General features: G+C 42.7%; 1 protein-coding gene across 1 annotated transcript in view; it reads right to left on the reverse strand.

Moving 5' to 3' along the window:
* Positions 1-19,688, reverse strand: part of DOCK1 (dedicator of cytokinesis 1) — a 414,563-nt gene that overhangs the window by 174,368 nt on the left and 220,507 nt on the right. The window contains exons 16-17 of the mRNA XM_081823034.1: positions 7,814-7,915; positions 1,735-1,829 (exon numbers count right to left, since the gene is read on the reverse strand). Of these exons, the coding sequence (XP_081679160.1) occupies positions 1,735-1,829; positions 7,814-7,915 (197 nt within the window). The remainder of the gene's footprint in view (positions 1-1,734; positions 1,830-7,813; positions 7,916-19,688) is intronic.

A 19,688-nucleotide genomic window follows, 5' to 3' on the forward strand; every position in this document is an offset into this window, starting at 1 on the left:
TTGTGGCTGTACGTTCCTTGGGACGCCTGGGATCAGAGGCACAGAGTCAAACCACCTGGAGGTGTGAATCACATCTGACCTTTGAAGGTCCCCCCCCAGGGTGTGGAATGGACAGGCTGGGTGCCAGGCCGCAGCGGCCACTCTGTCGGAAAGATGCAGGTCAAGTTCACATGTGGTGTCACAAGGTAGAGAACAGAGTCTGCACCCTGCACCAGGGCCTGCCTTTCGTTCTGGTCAGCACTGTGACCAGGACTATGATTTCTTTAATGACATGGCAAGTCATCGTTTGCTGCATCAGGGAAAATGCAAACCAAGACCACAGTGAGACACACAACACCTCTACCACCAGGGCTAAAATGAAAAATAGTGACCATGGCAAATGCTGGCATGGATGCGGAAGAACAGGATCACTCTCAAACTGCTGGTGAGAATGTAAAATGATACAGCCGTAGTCAGGCAGTTTCCATAAACCTAAACGTGGAGCGAGCATACAACCCTAGAATTCTACCCCAGGGCATTTATGCCAGAGAAATGAACTTATGTTCACACAAAACTCTGTATGCAAATGTTCGTGGCAGCTTTATTCATAATAGCCCCAAAGTGGAAAGAGCCCAGATGTCCTTCGGCAGGTGAATGGTTAAACCATCCGTAGCACATCCATACCATGGAACGCCTCTCAGCAATCAAAAGGAACAAACTAGCGATGCACCCAGCAACCTGAATGAATCTCCAGGGAATGAAGCAGAGTGAAAAAAGCCAATCCTGAAATGTTACATTCGGTATAATTCCACTTATACATCACATTTGAGATGACAAAATTTTAGAAGTGGAGGAAAAATTAATGGTTGCCCGGGTTTCTCGAGGGTAGAGGTGTGGGGGCGAGGAGGAGGTGTTATACATGGACAACAAGAGGGACCCTTGTGTTGGTGGATTCAAGAAGAGGCGCCATGGCCAAGCACAAATACAGCAGGAAGATCTGTATAACCCCCATGAATCCTACTGACATCGAGCCCCTGGCTGCAACATGGAGCTCTACTTTTGCAAAATGTTATCACTAAGGGAACCTGGGTAAAGTGTATACAGATCTCTCCGTATTTCTTTCTATAACCGCAATGCCTATGAATCTACAATTATCTCCATAAAAAATGCAATAAGGAAGGAGAGGGGAAAAAAGGAGGTCAACGGGAATTTCTCCAGGAATCACATGCGATTGAGAACCCAATGATCGTTGTTGGTGCTTACCGAAATTATAGAACACAAGTGCTGGAAAGTTAACCAATAGCCTTCACAGGGAAATGATCAAGGCACAAGATTAATATTTAATAAGCACGAAGAAAATGCTCACTTTTTAAAGCTGAAATAGGAGAAATGCAAATACCTTTCAAAAACTGAGACAGAGTGAGAATCACTTGGGCTAATAAAAACATGTGGTTAAAATGAGACGGCAAATTGATGGCAAATCGTGCCCTTGACAGAGGCTGTCCCAGACCAAGGCTAAGGGCTCAGCTGAGCTAGGGCTCAGCTCGATGTTTCTCCAGGAGGCAGAGCCCCGCGCTGGCATAAGGAAATCACCCAATCTCCAGGTCTGTTTCTCCAAACAACTGTTTGCATCACAGAATGGCAGGATGTGTTCTTTGTAGGAGGGCCCTCATGGTATCCAGGCAACACCACTGTTCCCAGCAGACATGAATTAGACACCTTGTAAAAGGTGGGAGCTTTTCTCCCTATACTCACTTATTCTGCATCATGTTCATTATCACCCAGTCGAAAGGGTAGACGTTCTTCCCAATGAGGTTCTTAAACATGATGAATGTTTCCATCAGGAAATCCTGAAATAAAAAACAAAAACAAAACAGAACATTGCAACAGCCCACCAAGAAAAAGGAGAAAACCAATCCCCTCTGGAATAATTACAGTATAAATGACCTCATTTTTTTTAGCGGAATGAAAACATTCTAAAAAGTAATGAAGATGTATTTTACAGGAGCTTTTTTCTTTCTGTTTGCCGGAGCACCTTCTGCCTGTGATAACTTTTTCAGGGATATATTCGGGAACAGGACCTGGGCGGGTCTCTGTCATAGTCATAAAGAGGAGATCTCCAGGTTACAAATAGGCATTCTTTCTGCTTATAGGAAAACATACATTTTGCAAACAGAACGTGTAGGATATACTCTAAACTTATTTTTCATTAGGAACAGGGCATAGCAGGTTGAATATGGGGTAGTAACATCCATTCCATTTTCTTATGTAATTTACAAATAAAAGGCTCAAGCGGGAACTCCTGAGCATCTGCACCAGCTCTTTTCATCATAACCATCGGAGCAGGCGGTCATGTGACCGCTTTTAGACGGCAGCGACGACCCCACAAGCTATGCAGTTATGCTTATGCCAACCTTGGGCATGATCCTCTGCACGTCATGGGTCATTCCCTGCCGTCCTGTGCTCCTTCCATGCTGCTAAGACTGCTCGTGGCATCAGGAAGGGGTACCCATTTCCTAGTGGCTCCACCCTGTGCCTGTCAGAATTTGGAGAATTTCTTGAACCTGCCGGCTTGGCCCTTGTTCTGAGCTGAGCAGAACAAAACTAGCGGTTACCCTGAAAAGCACACCTCCCTGGGAGTTTGCATGCTCCCTCCAGTTGTGGGGTGGGCAGGGGAAAAGCCACAGAGGATTCACTTAGAAATGAGGCCACGGTCAGAGATTGCCAAATGAGTGGTTATTTCTCATTTATTTAATCTACGGAATCATAATTAGGTGCAACGGCTGTGAAGCCCAAGGTGGGGTACAGAATTTAAGCGGCCAAGAAAGCAACTCTCAGCAAAGTCGTAAACAAGTGCTTCTCACAAAAAGGCAGCAGCTAAATTTGATAGCATCAGTAAGCTGATGGGCCAACTTAAATACTTTCTTTGCAACCTGACTAGCCATGCCGGGTTCTGGCAAGTCATGCCTACTGTGTGCCCCCTACCATGAATAAAAACTCAGGGAGCAACCGTGATCCCCGTTTTACAGCAGAGGACCCCAGTCAAAGAGAAGATCAGGACCTGGGCCTCTTCAAGAGAGAAAAGTCAGCCCCATGTCCTCCAGACTCTGCTCATACCAGCTCTGACCGCCAAGCCCGAGTTCACGGAGGGCAGGAGCACTCCGGGAGCCTCCAGACATGATGAACGGGGGGGTGTCCCTCCCCAAGGCTAATAACTGCAATTCATATTTCTCCACTTAAGTTTTCCCACTTTGTCAAGAGTTTCACGTTTTAATGACCAGGTTGCATATTTGGCCGGCTGAGTGCCATAATTTAGCCACATCTCTATTTGCATGAAATTGCTGCCTTTCTTGCTGATCACTCCTCAAAGCCTAATAATTGAGATACAGGGTCTGGGTTTTATTATTCTGGAAGAGAAGCATATTTTCCCAACTCCCTTATTTTTTTTTTTTCTAGGAAACACAGTCCCATACTTCATTAGTATGGCTCAGCTGTTAAATTTTGGTACTTTGCTGATCAGACAAAACGCTGCATATTGTGCAGGATGAGGTTTTGTAAGGCGTCCTTGTCCGTCTGCATAATTTACTAGCCATGGAGATGGTCCTCACCACAGTCGATGAGACTCAGCAGACTATTACACTGGTATCTCCAAGTCAACAAGGGGACACAGAGGACTAATAAAAGATCTTCTGTGAAAATTTCCTCTTTCAGCGCCAATCCATTCCTGCTGTATTTTTCAGTTTGATTATTCACAAGATGCCCCATATAATAAGTGGGCAGCTCTAACAATAGCCATCAATCCATAGGCACAATCTTCTTGTCGTGAATCCATCTGCTTCTGTCCATCCCCATCCCCACCCACCTAAATAAATGGTCATCCTCTCTCACCTGGACTGTTGAGGGGAATCCTGGCCTGTCTGCCCATGTCCACTCTTGTCCCTTTTGACCCCCACCCTTGACCCAGAATGCCTTTTCAAACTGCAAATCTGGCCAAGGCACCAACACTTCACAACCTCCCATTTAACCCACAACCCCAGGGGCTTCCCAATGTTCGTAGATTAAAGACAAAGTGTCCCGATGATCTGAAGGAAATCCTGCTATGCCAAAGGAGAAAGTGTTTCAGACAAGGACCCTCAATAGATACTAAAGCCATCAGATGAAGAATGGTCAGGGGATTGGACACTGGCCAACGTTTTGTGGATACCAAAGCATGAGCCAAAGATCACATGACAATTGTGAAGGGGTACGTATCTTCACAATGGGGAGATCAGGCTGGTAGCCGCTCTCAAACAAGCTACCAAACTGTCAGCTCAGCATTCCCACCCTCCCAGTGGGCAAAACAGGGAGCACTTAACACCAGCTCTGAAGCTCTCCTGACAAAAGGATGAGCTTGAACATTAGGCCAAGCTTCCAGTTTGTAGGACATATGGAGGAATAGAGGAACACGCCGAAAGCCATTACAAAGCAGCACGAAGAAAGACAAGACAGGGTGAGGGACTTGTCCTAGAAAAAACAGATTTGGTTGTGGAGACACAACCAAACGCAATGAGTGAATCTGGACTGGATCCTGATTTGAGGAAGACCCTCATGAAAGACAAGAAAGACTGGGAAGAATTGAGAAAAATCTGAGTATAGATGATTATGTGTGTTATGTTCTGGAAAGGCAATGAGGCCATTGGGGAAGGTCTTAATTCTTGAGAGAGGTTTGCTGAACCACTAAGGGAGAGGCATGTTTCTCACACACTTAGGGGATTTGGCTGCACAGTGAGTGAAAAAGAGAGATACAGAGGAGGCAGGTATGCCGAAGTGCTCGCAATTGGTGGATTTAGGTGTTAGGAATCGTAGTTTCCAGCGTACTGTTCTTTCAGGTTCTCTGTACAGTTGAAGTTTTTCATGACAAATAGGGGAAGGAGTACAAGTAAAATTGGGGGAATGCACATGAGATCCATGGACCATAGCGATGTCAGCATTCGGTTTGGATCCAGCGCTATAGTTCCGCAAGACGTTTCCCCTGGGGAAACTGGATATGGTATTACCACATGTGACCACAATTATCTCAAAAAGTTCATTCAAAAAAACAAATGCTTGAAAAAATAATTTTAAAACAAGGAGGAGCAAACAAATGGTGTAAAAAGCTGAAAACAAACAAGCGAAGAACACAGTTTCTCAGCATGGCGTACGGGGTCCTGTGTGGTGTGACGGCCCTGTCCAGGCTCATCCCATCCTTGGTCCTCTCGCTGCCCCTCCCACCCCCCACCCCCTGCACAGCCACCTGTCCATGACACCCCACCTCCTACCTGCATGGCTCTTCCTTCTATTCCTCGATATCCCACAATCCTTTCCTCCGCAAAGGCTTTCTCACCAGCTGACTCAGTCCAGTCTGGCTACTTTATGAGGACCATTCCTTTGCAACATGGGCAATGGGGGTTGGTGGGAAGGACTCCCTGATTAACTGTGATGTTCTCCACCAGACTACAGGGTCACGAGAGCAGGCCTGTCTGCTTTGCCCACTGCGTCCTCCACTGTGCGACGATAAAGCTGATGCTAAGTAATTACTGAGTGACTTCACTGAGAAAGGATTCTGCGCTCCCCAGACTCATCATCCAGGGACAGTACCTTCGCTATGGCTTCATTTATAAGGAAATGGTCACAAGAAATAGACGTGTTCAGCACAAGGCTCCTCCTCCCACTGAGGATGCAGCATGTCACCCTGAGGCGCGCTCTGTCCTGAGAGTCTGGAACCATACATGTCCATTCTTTTTCTTTTTTGGATCATTCTGGCTTACGCTGTGCTCCCTCCTCTCCCTGGCCCGGGGTCCAAGGGGCCATTTGAGAGACTGTAAAAGTAACAGCACTGAGGCGTATGACTTTGGCATTGACAGTAACTGAGGTTTTCTATGGGAATCGCTCATCCAACCAAACAAGCGCTGAATCTGAAAACCTGAAACAGCGCTTGTTACAAGGACGTAGTCCCGAGAAAATGGGCTGGGCCATTTTCATATTGCAGTACTAACTAACTTTCAATTATTTAACACAAAATGATCTCTCATTTTTGTGAGTGCTTGTCAGAGTAGAAAAATAGTCAAATACTTTCTATGTACAGTTAATGGATAGGAACACATTTTACAAAGGTTCTGACAGATTAACAACAATAAAAAGGGTCTACAATCCTTGCAATATGAACTCATGATATCCAAACCACAAATGCCATTTTATAATGGAGATCAAATCGTCTACAAATAATTGATCTTCTGAACTGCTGTGTCTACAGAAAAAATCCCTCGGGAAATCAGGACCACAACATGGAGTAAGTATCTGATCATCTGTGCCAAGCAAGGAGAGAGGGCACACACTTGGAATTCAGCAAATTATAGTCATTTTTAAAAATCATGCTGTAGAACCACGTTTCATAAGGCACTAAAGCTTCCCTACCAACGGGACCTCTTAATAGTTCAGATGAAATATTTTTCATGGTGTGCATGTGTGGATTTGGATCATAGGACTATTCTGATAAAGAGTAAATGATTAATTGGAGCCCTAAGTATTCAGGATGGGTAATGCTTCTCATTCTGAAAACTGTATTATTCAGCCTGGAATGCCATCTAGGAAATTGTTCATATAAGTTCAGCTACAACTCCCCTTCCACTGACCCAAACAGGGCTGAGGGATACAGTTAAGATTTCATTGGTTGCATGCAACATTCCACATATCAAATGTGATTTCACTGCGCTGTAACTGTTGAGGAATGATAGGATACAGTGTAATGCAGATCATATACCTGAGCAACCCCTCCTTTAAGCTGCAAGTCCAGATTTTTGAAAAGAACTGAACACCCAGAGACACAAACACGTATACATTCTTGTTCCTTCACTTTCATTTAAGAAAAACTGCTATGATATTAAGGTGTAGACCCATTTTTGTCTCCTTAGAAATTTAAGGAAAACTGCTATGATATTAAGGGTAGACCCATTTTTGTCTCCTTAGAAATTTAAATACACACACACACACACACACACGCTCAGAGTGGCAACAATTAATAAGGACACCTTTTATTAGAAATAATCCTTTGGAAAATAATCATTAAATGCATTATTCTTCCCCTCCCTTAGTAAGGTAGATATAATGATGTAAAGTGTCACCAATGTTGTTCTGGAAACACTAGTAGCATTTGCTGGATCCTATAGGAATCTAAGGGTCTCAGAAATGAAATCTGTGTTACTAGACCCCAGAGTTTAGGTCAACAGCTTTACGGACGACATCTGCCGTCTGGCCATGGGATTTCAGGTTGTTAGGGAGGTGGTTCCTAAGCACTAACTTCCCCTCTATTATGCTTCTCCTAATTAAGCTGTATCACAGTTGTACTGAGGATGACTGGAGAATTATTTGGAGAAATGCTGATGAACTCCCATGATTAGAGCTAATTAATACTAGAGTATAATTTAAAGCTGAAAAGACTCTCTGGCTTCTGCTATTGAGAAGCCAATCAATAAGTGAACAGGAGTTACTGGAAGACACTCCATGGGTAGGGTCTCCACATCTCCAGTGATCCCAGAGCGTAAGGAAGCTCTTTCTTGGCTGACACGCTGAGTCACTGCCCAGTTCAGCGTTGGGAGTAAGTCCATGTGTCGGGACCCTCATCTTCTTAGAAACATGGCTTCCCTTGCCACGTGGTTTCTCAAACCAATTGGAGCCAAATCCCCATTCAAAATCATACTTAAAATGGAAATACTAACACCAGTGTTTTGCCTAAAATGCTGGCCCCTAAACACGGTCATATGAAAAGGGTCATATGAAAAGGGCTACACTATGAAAAAGTGTAACTTCTTACACTCACCACAACATCAGTCCTCATTTTTCCGAAAGTCTTGATCAAATGGGCGTAATGATAATCTTCCATTTGTCGTAAAATAGCTGTCATACAAGCCACAAAGTTTCCCTGTAGAGGAATCAAAAGAAACAATTAGATGGGGAGAGAACACCACTCAGGCAACATTGGTATCAACTAACAGTCTGTCGTGGAAAGGGCCAAGGATTCCGGGCCCCTGGCTGGCTGGCCAGCATAAGAGGACCGGTCCTCCCGACCTCACGATCTTAGGCTTTGCTATACCTCCTTCTCTCTAACTGCATTAAATGCTTCCTGACACATGGTTGTCTAGGCTGAAAAAAACAAGCTCTAAATATTTTTGCATTAAATACGCAAAAATTAAAGACAGGATTGAAACCACTGACACTCTTGCTTTGTGCTCCATGGAAAGTTGCTACTCTTATTACCAGGCGAAATGTGTCTGCAGCCCTTCTTCTTGGGCTGTGGCAAAGAGAGGCCTTTTATTTCTCAAAATCTGCCCGTGTCCCCTTTGGCCAATTTGGAGGCAATCGCCACCGATTCCACAATGAGTTATGGTCCAATTCTTTTCCACAAGAAGAATGTGAGGAGGCATGCAGGCTCATCAGAATGTAAAGTGGGCGAGAGAAGGGTTTCTCTAGCAGACAGAGCAGGGAGAAAAAGAAGAGGAGGAGGGAAAACAGAAACCAACCAACAGAATCAAGAAATGGAAAAAACAACAGGCCGAAGCAGCTAATGAAGAGGCAGCCAGGATGTGTGCAGCTGGGGGTATGCATGGGCACGTGTCCACGCAGGTGTGTGTGCGCTCACGCGCACTGAAGGGGAGTGAGCTTGCTGGGTGGGCGGAGAGTCAAGTGGTCCTGTTGCCACTGTCCTCAATTTATCCCTTCTGTGAAGGACATCTTAAAAGCCATCCTTGCTTTTCTGTATTTTCCCCTAAATTAATGACATTTTAAGAAACACAGGACATATATTTTCTCCCATTAAATCAGTACAAGTCCAGTCCAATTGCAGGATGAGACATACGTTCAGACATATCCCCAGTTTTACCCTCTTCAGTGTGTTCCCAAATCGCATACAGTTATGGACCCCACTCTTTCAAGCAGCGTATTTGATACCTCCATGGCCTCTGCATTAATCTGGAACACACACTCGACAGCAAAATGTCACAGTCCAATATTTCTCCCAATCCATTTGATTTCTCTAGTATACATGTGTGCTTCCAAATGAGTCCTCAAAGGGTGCATTATGCAGATTGAGCAAATACAAGAATGACAATATGGTACGTTCCGCCTGCACAGAAATGTAGATTATTTGTGAATGATGATAATTGCCCAGATTTGGATTCCAAGTTGGTATTCGGAGGAAGAGTTAAAGAATGCTGTTTTTCCGCTGGAGGAATGATTTGTAAAATGGTACAATGTCTATGAATATGAACTTCTGAAATATGTAAATATCTGGCATCCCCAGGAGCTCAGAAGAAGCTGCCTTTGTATCTCTACTCTTGATGAGATGCAAGCTTTCAGATGAGGGTCTTCGTAATACTACATGTTGATCGACCACCATGGGTGGAGTGCAGTGCTGAGGCCCCATTCAACCCCACCACTGATTCTCTTCTTGTCCCATTTTGCAGGCCGTGAGGCAGAGGCTGAGTGCTTCCCCTCAATGAGTAAGCCACAAAAACTGGGAGTGAACGCAGGGCTGCAAGGTGGGCGCCTAGTAGCTGAGCTAATGTCTTTCCCCTTGTCCAGATGTGCATTTTAATTCTTTTTTCTGAGAAATCTGAGGCCGCTGCTGATGGCCAACGGGAGGTGGAGACTCATTTCCTGCAGGCTTCAGAGAAAGTTGCAGGAAGTTGAGAAAAGGCCACCACAGATGGCGCCCCAGTCCCCTCCCTGAGGTAACCTTCTGTGGCCGGGGCTCCTCAGGAGAGCAGGAGTTTTCTGGAGCAAGAGGCCTGTATCGACCAAGACACACCTGGCAGTGGCTCAAGTTAATTTTCAGCAGGTCAGAACAGTTTAAAAATGGGGGCTTCCACATTAGAATCGCCAAAATCCCAAAGCCGGCTATGTGTAACTAGATGCAGTATATTTAGGTGCTTAAATATCAAGTCGACAGAAAGAAAAGCAAGACCCCAGAGCAGGTTTGAGAATGCCAAGAGCGGGAACGCTGAGTGGCACGGATGAGAAAACGCAGCCCAACAGGAATCGGGGCAGATACTCAAACAAGGTGATATGGAGATACTCAATTTAGGGAGCAGATTGCCACATAATGCTGCAAACTTCATGCAACAAGGCTGGGCTAGCTGGCATGATGCAGAAAATGAAGAAGTCAGGAGAACGTAGCAATCTCCACAAAGCCAGTCCTGGGACCATGCAAATGGCCAATCGGGAAGACATCGCGTGGGATGAGAATGTCACAGAGAAGGCAAGCCAGCGGCCTCTTATTTTACAGTGATGAGGACTAATCAGGAGGACTCCCAGGGAAGGAGACAGAGGCAGGGCACCACCTTGAGTTAGAGGTCAAAAGACCAGGGAGTGCAAATGCGCTATTCACTTCACCTACAGAAATGTTCAAGAACATGTGTGCTGTTGAGACTTTCTTTCTTAGAGGAAGCAAATCTTGCTATTTTACTACTCTTTACTACACTGAAGCTTTGGACCCCAATAGGAATGGGGTAACATGCCTGTTGAAATCCATAGCAATGCTCCCCCTTCCCTTTGGAATGGAGCGCCATGCATGGGGTGCCCATATTTCCAGAGGGAAGCGATGCGGTGACCATAAAGCTTTATTGCTCCCACGAACCGAGCAGAACTCCTCTGTACAGCACACTGGGGGGGGGTGGTTCTGGTTCTGGGGGCGGACACAGTGGGTCATTACAGAAGCTATATTTGAACCCAGTCCATACACAAGAAGCAGCGATGGGGAGAACTGTGAAAACTTTTATTCTGCAGGCTCTAAAGAAAATTACCCTGCTATGCTTTTTAACTGATTTATTTGAAATGCATTTAGAAGTCCTAGGAAGCTTTTGCTTTTGAACAATGGGTGGGTTGGCAGGTAGGCTGGTGGTAACTGTGCAGAACTTGTCCTGAATCCTGAGCATGGGGACCAGGCTGAGCATAGTGCCAGAGGAAAAACAAGGAAATAAATAAACATCATATTCCTCAGAGTTCAAAGCAATGCAAAGCAGGGGCAGAGAAGTCAGGATACAGTTGCAGGAAACTTAAAAATCAGGACACAAAATGCCTAATAAACAAAAAAATGCGAACTTCATTAGTAATCACAGATGAAAATGGTATGTCATTATTTGCCTGCCAAAATAGCAAAGGAGTATTTAAGTGAGGATAATGTTAGCAAGGGGACAGGGGATGAGCACTCTTACACGCTGCTGGTGGGAGCATAAATTGCTATAACCTTTTTAAAAAGCAATTTGGCAATAGCTTTGAAAAGTCTTGGAAAAAATACTCATCTCCTTGGTAATTCTATGGCTAACAATCCACCTAAGGAAGTTAATTCAAAATATGAAATTTTATGCCTAAAGATGTCCGTCGCATTGCTGAAAACATCTGCATTGTGTTGAACAATAAGCGACTGTGTTAAAGAATACGACGTTTTATAGGATTGCGGGATAAAATACAGGATGCCCAGTTCAATCACAATCTCAGATGAACAACAACAAAAATATGTCCCAAATATTGCAATGGAAAATATTACATGGGACATCCATACACGAACGCATCCATTTATCGTTTAGCTGAAGCTCAGGTTGAACCAGGTCCCCTGTATTGCTGTTTGCTACATCAGGCAACCCTCCCAGAGTGTGATCATGAAATATTATGCAACCACTAAAACATTAAACATTAACTATGCAAATCTGAACTATTTTAATAACATGAGAAAATGCTTGAGGAACAAACATGGAGATAATTACATATCCATAGTTCAGCAATATAAAGGATACAGCAGAAAAAAGAAAATAAACATAAAGAAGGAACAAGGAAAAGAAAGAAGAAAAAACACAGTCATCAGGGGTTCGAGGACAAAACTAGATTATTTTTATAAACTAAAAGTATATTAATATTTTAGAAGATGGTCCTGAGAGAAAAAAGATGTCATCTGGCAGCAGGGACCAACTCTCCCTGTCCCTGAGTTCTGTGTTTCCGGCTCCCCTATCGTCAAAAATCGCATCCATGGACCACCCTGTCCAGGCAGATGTGGTTACTGCTCTGCATTGCTCCTCAAGCCCTGGGCTGCTTTTGCCTCTGAAACTCCTAGAACCACCCTCAGTGTTCAAGTGTTAAAGCTGCTTGGGCTCCCAGGGTACTAGGCAGGTGGACAGGTAGGAGAGGGAGTAGGCAGAATGGGAGACGGGTAGAACCAACAACAGGCAGAATGAAACACAGCTGGTGGAAGAGGGGACATCTTGCAGGAGGCAAATGAATCTAAGATGTCACTGCAGGATATAGATGCAAAAGATTTTTAAAAAGAAAAGATATGGGAGAATGGGAATTGAGGACGAGACCTACCTACTCTTTAAACAGTATCTTTGTCCGCTTTGCCTAGTGTAAGGGCTAAAGGTGAGTGCATGAATTAGAAAGAGCAATCCCAAGGGTTCTAATGCCTGGTCTCGAGGAGTTGTGAGGGTGTGCACCCCCTCTATGTAATAAAGACAGACTTAGCCATGTGACTTGAAGGTGGGGTATGAACTTGCTCGTGGTGGTTCCATCAATGAGATGAAAATAGGACCCTGGAGCTCACACTTTGCATGCAGCACATCTCTTCTCTCCGGGACTCATGGCACAGGCAGAAATTTTAACTCCCTTCGAAGTGTTCTAAATGGCAAGGGATTTGGGGGCAGCTCCAAATTACAGAAGCCGTGGGAGCTGTGAACAGTGACCCAGGAGCAGCAAGTGTGGAGGGCAGGCTCCAGGTCTGAATGATGGGAGAATTCCACTTAAATCTGGGATTACACTTCATGACTTCCAGGGATGACTTGTTGAAGATTTTGAACACGTTCTCATCGAGGTAAGTACTTTGAAGAGAAACTCATTTAGATGTTGAAGTTTCAAATATGGTGATGAAGACAAACCTCATAATCATCACTAAAGAGGAAAGAAAAGGGAACCCTCCAGCGACAGGCGTGATATACTGCTCAGGGGCACTGGGCAAGAATCATGGTAAAGGTGGGAAGATGGATGACATGGCAAATTCCGAACTGATTTTCATTTGAGGGGTCATTCAAGCCAAAGAACCAATACTGTAAAGCAACATTATGAGGACAGAATGTATGGAAAGGGAAGTAACTGAGAGTGGCGTTCACCATTTCAAAGGTAGGCAAGACTTGGATGGATGAGTTCTTGGTACAGGGAAGGTGAAAGCTCTAGGGCTCTTGAAGGCTTTCTGTTTTCAAAAAGAGAAAGCCACAAGTGAGAAGTGTAAGGGTTCTATTTACTATGAGGAAATTTAAAAAAGGAAAATAGAGAGTCCAAAACGTTAACACCAGGAATACCTCAAAATTCTTCCTGGCCCAAAGATTCCTCCGAAGACTCTACAGACATGATGTTTGTGAAAATATTACTTCAGGGCTTCTGCATGAAGAATTAAGAATAATCCAAAACATGCTTTCACCTCTGTTTCCTCACATTAAGCTGACAATAAAGAACACCGTTTAATTCACAAACGCTTAAGGACAAAGGGAATGAGGAAAGACACAACTAAAGACAAGAGAATTCTGGAAGCCGACAAAGGAGTCACGAATGGTTATGGAGCGCCCCGGACGCAGGAAGGCAGGGATCATCTAACTGGAACCTGCTGATTCCAGGCACAGAACTCTAGGAAGACTCAGACAGCAAGGCTACATTGTGAGGTGGAAATCAAGAGCACTGATGTGTTTAACATGTGGCCTATCTGCCCACTCCCAGCATGTCCACGGAGGGGATGCTCCCACTCACTCCCAGGCAGGGGACCACATGTTTATTGTTGGCAAGGCGGGGGGGTGCCTGACAAAGCAGAAGAGAAAGAGGGGAAGGAGCCACCTGGCTCAAAGTATCTAGTGATAAGCAACCAAACACTCCACTCTCTGTTCTGCCCAGGTCCCAGCATATCAGCAAGGATGTTTAACCCCTTCCACCAGTCTTAGCCCCACATCAAACTGGAACAAGCCTATGCACTGTCTGCCCACAGAGGTTCAGCCCATCCAGGCTCGCTGCACCTCCAAGCTCTGTGCATACATGGGAAACAGATAGTCTGATTGAGACTGCACAGCCTCCTGAGTAAAGTCAATCAAGCATGAGTAAGAGAAACCAAAACGAACAAGCAAAAACAGACCAAGAGGAAGGAAAAAAACTGGGGATGTATTAGAGAATTCAAAGATCTATAATAATTATTATAGATAGATTAGATAGATTATATTCATAAAACAAGAACATAATGTTATAAAAAAGGAACAAAGACCAAGAAAGGATTCTGGAATATTCAAACTATGATAGAAATAAACATTTTAATAGAAGTGTGGGGAGGTGGGCACCTGGGTGGCTCAGTCATTAAGCATCTGCCTTCGGCTCGGGTCATGATCCCGGGGTCCTGGGATCAAGCCCTGCATCGGGCTCCCCGCTCGGCGGGAAGCCTGCTTCTCCCTCTCCCTCTCCCTCTGCCCCTGCTTGTGTTCCCTCTCTCACTGTATCTCTCTCTGCCAAATAAATAAATAAAATCGTAAAAAAAAAAAAAAAAAAGAAGTGTGGGGAGGTAAAACTAACAAAATCCTCCAGAGCGTGGAACAAAAAGACACACACACATGCGCGCGCACGAAAGCACAGAGTAAGAACATCAGAGAATCCATTCAAGAAATTCAATATCTGGGGCACACAGGTGGCTTGATCAGTTGAGTGTCCAACTCTTGATGTGGGCTTAGGTCATGTGATCTTGGGGTCATGGGGTTGAGCCCTGCCTGGGGCTGCGCACTCAGCACACATAGCCTGATGCCCCTCTCCCTCTGCTCCTCCCCCCGCTTTCTCTCTCTTTTTCTCTTTCTCTCAAATAAATAAATAAAATCTAAAAACAAAAACAACAACAAAAAACATTCAATATCTGATAGGCAGGGATTCCAGAAAGAAAGAACACAGAAAATGGAGAGACAAAAGCTGTGTTTATAAAATGATAAGGATATCCACATAAAAACTATTAGAATAAATGAGTTCAGCTCATTGCAGGACACAGGATCAAAATACAAAAATCAATTGCTTTTCTATACCCTAGCAATGAACAATCCAAAAATTAAATTCAGAAAATAACTCTATTTACAAAACCTTAAAAAAAAATAAAATATTTAATGGAAATATACCCCGTGTTCATGGATTGGAAGACTTAATATTGCTATGATGGCGGTATCCCCCAAATTAGTGTACAGATTCCATGCAATCCCTATCAAAATCCTAGCCAGCAACTTTGTACAAATTGACAAGCCAATCACCGATAACCCCAAACTGCATGATTCCATTGCTAGAAAATACCCAGAATAGGCAAACCTATAAAGGCAGAAAGTAATTAGTGATTGGCAAGAGCTGAAGGTTGGGGGTAAATGGGGAGTGACTGCTCATGGGTACAGATTTCTTGTGGGTATGATGACAATATTCTAAAATTGATTATGGTAGTAAACAACTCTGTGATTATACTAAACACTTCAATTGTTCACTTTAAATAGATGAATTTTAGAGTATGTGAATTATATCTCCATAAAGCTGTCAAAAACTTTTTAAAAATAGAAAATAATTAAATGATATAATTTTTCTCAAATGGCATGCACTGAGTGTCCAACATGACCAAGACTCATCGTCATGAGATTTCACAATACTAGGGATAAAACAATGATTCTAAAACATTAAAGAGGAAAGGAAAGTGAAAAGCTGCATAGTGCATTGGGAATTGCTAACAGAGAGGATGGGGTGGGGGACAGCTAATTCTCAGGACAAGTAAACTATTTGCCCTGATCAATCCAGGAAGTATACTACTTAGATGTAAAATAATAGTAACATACTTGGAAAAACATTTTCAAATTCTATAATCCTTGTAAAGTTGTTCTTTCTCCTTAGATTTTTTTTTAAATAGACGGATGACAGTTCTTCCCCTTTGCTTTGATTTCCTCACTTACGTGTTTCCATGTCATATGAAACATCTTAACCCTTTTAGAACTGGAGGGGAACTACAGAGAAGAAATGAACATTGAAAATGCAGGTGGAACAATGCTGTAAAATGAAAGAAAGGAAAAGTGCGCCATGCAAAATACATCAGAAGGCACATGTCATTGCTGTACTTGTGTAAAGGTATTTCATGTGTTGTTAACTGAGTATTTGATGAAGCATAAGATATAACTGAAAGACTGAATCAGGTACTATTTTAAAATGAAGGTTCTCAGAAAAATGAGTATTCACTCACATCATTTGAACTTAGTCCATTTTCCCAGGAATACAATCCATGGTAAAACTGAGGACTGTGTTATGTTCCTTTTCTCATTTCAAGATCAATTCAGTCCCACGAAGCCTTTATCCAATGTATGGGGGTCTTTTTATTCATTTAGCTTCCAAAATATTGCAATTCCTTATGTTTCAAGGACCATAAAGTGAGGAAAGTTTGTAAAAAGGAACTACACAAAATTAAAAATAAGACGGTTGAGAGACTACACTAATGTTACCTATTAGCTTTTTTCAACTCCTAGCAACAAAATTACACCTGTATCTTAAATTTAAATTGAGTGTCTGGTTGAGTTCATAGAGTACTGGTATTTCATATTATCACAGACACTATAAGGAAAGAAATCTAATTTTAAAAACAAAATCAATTTCAATTTTACAGCAGCAGTAATTGTAGGAAAACATTTATAGTCCAAATATACCGAAAGGGACTATCTGGATCTTAAGCTACCCGTAACAATTATCTGCTACTTATTCAATGCAATAAATTAAACACATAAATATTCACATTTGTTACAGAGGATAAAAATAAATTACAATAAAATTTTACATATACAATTATACTTTAGGATATAACGAGGAATACATACTTTGTATACAACTTCTTAACATAATCCATTTGTTGCTAACACAAGTCAGAGAGTAAAGCAGAAAATTTGTATTTATTTTCACGAACTCGGCAAATCAGGTAATATTAAAGCCTTAGAGAGCTTAGGATTTTCCAAATCTTCTCCCATTATATATAGCATCTTTATACACACTGTAGTAGAAACAATAATTCAGTCATAATAAAATTTTACCATTGAAGGGAGGATCAATATTCCTACATATTTTTTTTAATTGACTTCTGTCCATAAAGGACACTATCACCATCCTAGTTACAGATTACAGTTGAAACTTTCTTGGATAAAATGAAATTCCTCTTTATGAATCATACGGATATTATCCTCAATATTATTTATATTGGTTGGATGTGTGGGTAAAGAGGAAACTATGTCACATACCAAGTGTTAAAAAAATTAAGTTCATGAATCATAAGGAGACAAAATGTATTTTGAAATATGAGATTATTATATAATAGAAACAGACAATCTTAATTATAACAATATCATTTCTAAGGAAATACCTATTTATACATAAGCAGATATATACTCAAATACTATACATCATGATACAGCACTCATAGCTTATCCGCTTATGAATCTGTATGCCCCCCAAGGGATATTGAAGCTAAAGGCCCTTGATGTTTATTTTCAAAGTCTCCTGCTGTGGGGACGTGTGACAGAATCCTGGGGTACCCAAGAGGAATTTTGCAGAGCAATGTACCTGTCTAGCAGGTATGTAAAGGAGAACACATCCCATTGGGGCTCCATGCTGACCCGTCTCCACCTCACCACAGCCCTGAGGAAATCAAAGGTTCCCGAGAGTCTCAGGAAATGAGGACACTTAGAATATACCAGAAGAAATTGAGGGAATAAGGCCAAAATGATGGGAAGATTCAAAGTGGTGCAGGGTATTAACAAGTGCAACAGTTAATGAACATTAAAGAGTGAGCATGTGTTGGCAGCATGGGGCTCCTGGGGGGAGGTCAGAGGGGACTAAAAAGAGCCCTGCCCAGATCAGCACACATGGGGCCAGAGAAACAACCCTCTTCCACACGAGTGGAACCAAGTCAAAAGGACACAGAAGGATGCTTGAGGAGGCTCCCTTGGCCACAAGTGAGACAATCAGGGACTGAGTTTCAAAAAGAATAGTAAGAGAGAAGGATTATAAACATTAAATTTTAAAAACATGAATCTACACTGATAGACCAATACACAAGTGAGGGGAGTCAGGGGATGAGAAGCAAAGGCAAAGCGCTTCCTTACAGAAGACTAAAAAACATAGATGGATAGAAGATTTTAGATAGAAGAATGGAAGAATTCAAAGATCGCCACTTTCGACCCCAAAAGGACTGGTTGATTCCAGCCAGGGTCTCCCATGGGTACTGAAACCAGCAGGTCAAGGTCATTGGAAAGGAAGACATTTGCTCAATTTGAAAGTACTGTATCCTGCCCACAGATTCTTCTGTGCCTCCTAATATGATGGCATGCTAAGGACACATTATCACCTAGGTAGTGTTTTGTGCCAAAAACCTTTGCTCATGACGAAATGCACAGATCCAGAAATGGGACATTTGGCAAGACAATTGGCTTAGGCCTTCAAAAGAATCAATGAGGAAATTTCATTTGGGTCATGTATGATATATTAGGGGATCATGGTTAATTTTTATAGATGTCATAATCTTATTGACTATGTAGCAGAGTTACTCTTAGAAGATACACGAAACAATTAAGGATGATGAGTCCTGTCATCTGTGGTGAACTTTTGGTCTAGTAAAAAACAGGTTTACATTACACAATATACAATACAATGGAGGAAGGGCAGAGATAATGCATTTGGGCAAAATGTCCATAAAGGGTGGATCTAGTTAATGAGACTACTATTTTTACTATAATATTTTTTTTCAAATTTCTTTATCTAAGAAAAAATTTCAAAATAAAAAGCTGAGGGGATACAGAGTCTACCCAGTCTAGTGGAGCAGTCACACATGACAACAATTAAGACACAATGTCACAAATATTAGAAAAGAGGGTTATTACAGACTGACAAGGGAATTCTAAGAAGGAAGCATTTCTTTTCCAATCACAGGAACTATTAATATAATAACAGGAACACAAGCAATGATTTAGCTATTTTAAGATATGCTTGGGGAGGGGAGATAGGAGAAGTGAAGAGCTTTAAGCAACCCAAATTCAGGAATATTCACTCAGGAAAATGAGGAGCTGAAGTATAACTAAATGGGGGTGTACTGCTTTTCCATATATAAAGCTCCACCATATGCATTCTTCTCAAACGTAGGGATGGCTGATTGGAGCATGCACTGAACATATGTATTCTCCCCTTAACAAAACAGTCCACAGTGAAAGCAAAAGGGAAGAGCAGAAATATCCTGTTTCCCTACCAAATAGGGATCTTCATATCACTCAGACTCCTTCCGATATTTTACAATATTGTTCTCTTTGTGATAAAAGTTATACAGCTGTGTCATCAAAAAGTAGTTTAGGGGGCACCTGGGTGGCTCAGTCATTAAGCGTCTGCCCTCAGCTCAGGTCATGATCCCACGGTCCTGGGATCGAGCCCCACATTGGACTCCCTGCTCCGCGGGAAGCCTGCTTCTCCCTCTCCCGCTCCCCCTGCTTGTGTTCCCTCTCTCGCTGTGTCTCTCTCTGCCAAATAAATAAATACATAAAATCTTAAAAAAAAAAAAAGTAGTTTAGGAGTCAATGTTTCCGAGGGAGACATTTTGGAATAATCACCTGAGATCAAGAATGCTGTGCAAAGCAGAACAGGCTATTTCA

The sequence above is a fragment of the Leptonychotes weddellii genome, chromosome 6 (assembly GCF_054177405.1).
Source record: "Leptonychotes weddellii isolate Sample4059 chromosome 6, ASM5417740v2, whole genome shotgun sequence".
NCBI lineage: Eukaryota > Metazoa > Chordata > Mammalia > Carnivora > Phocidae > Leptonychotes > Leptonychotes weddellii.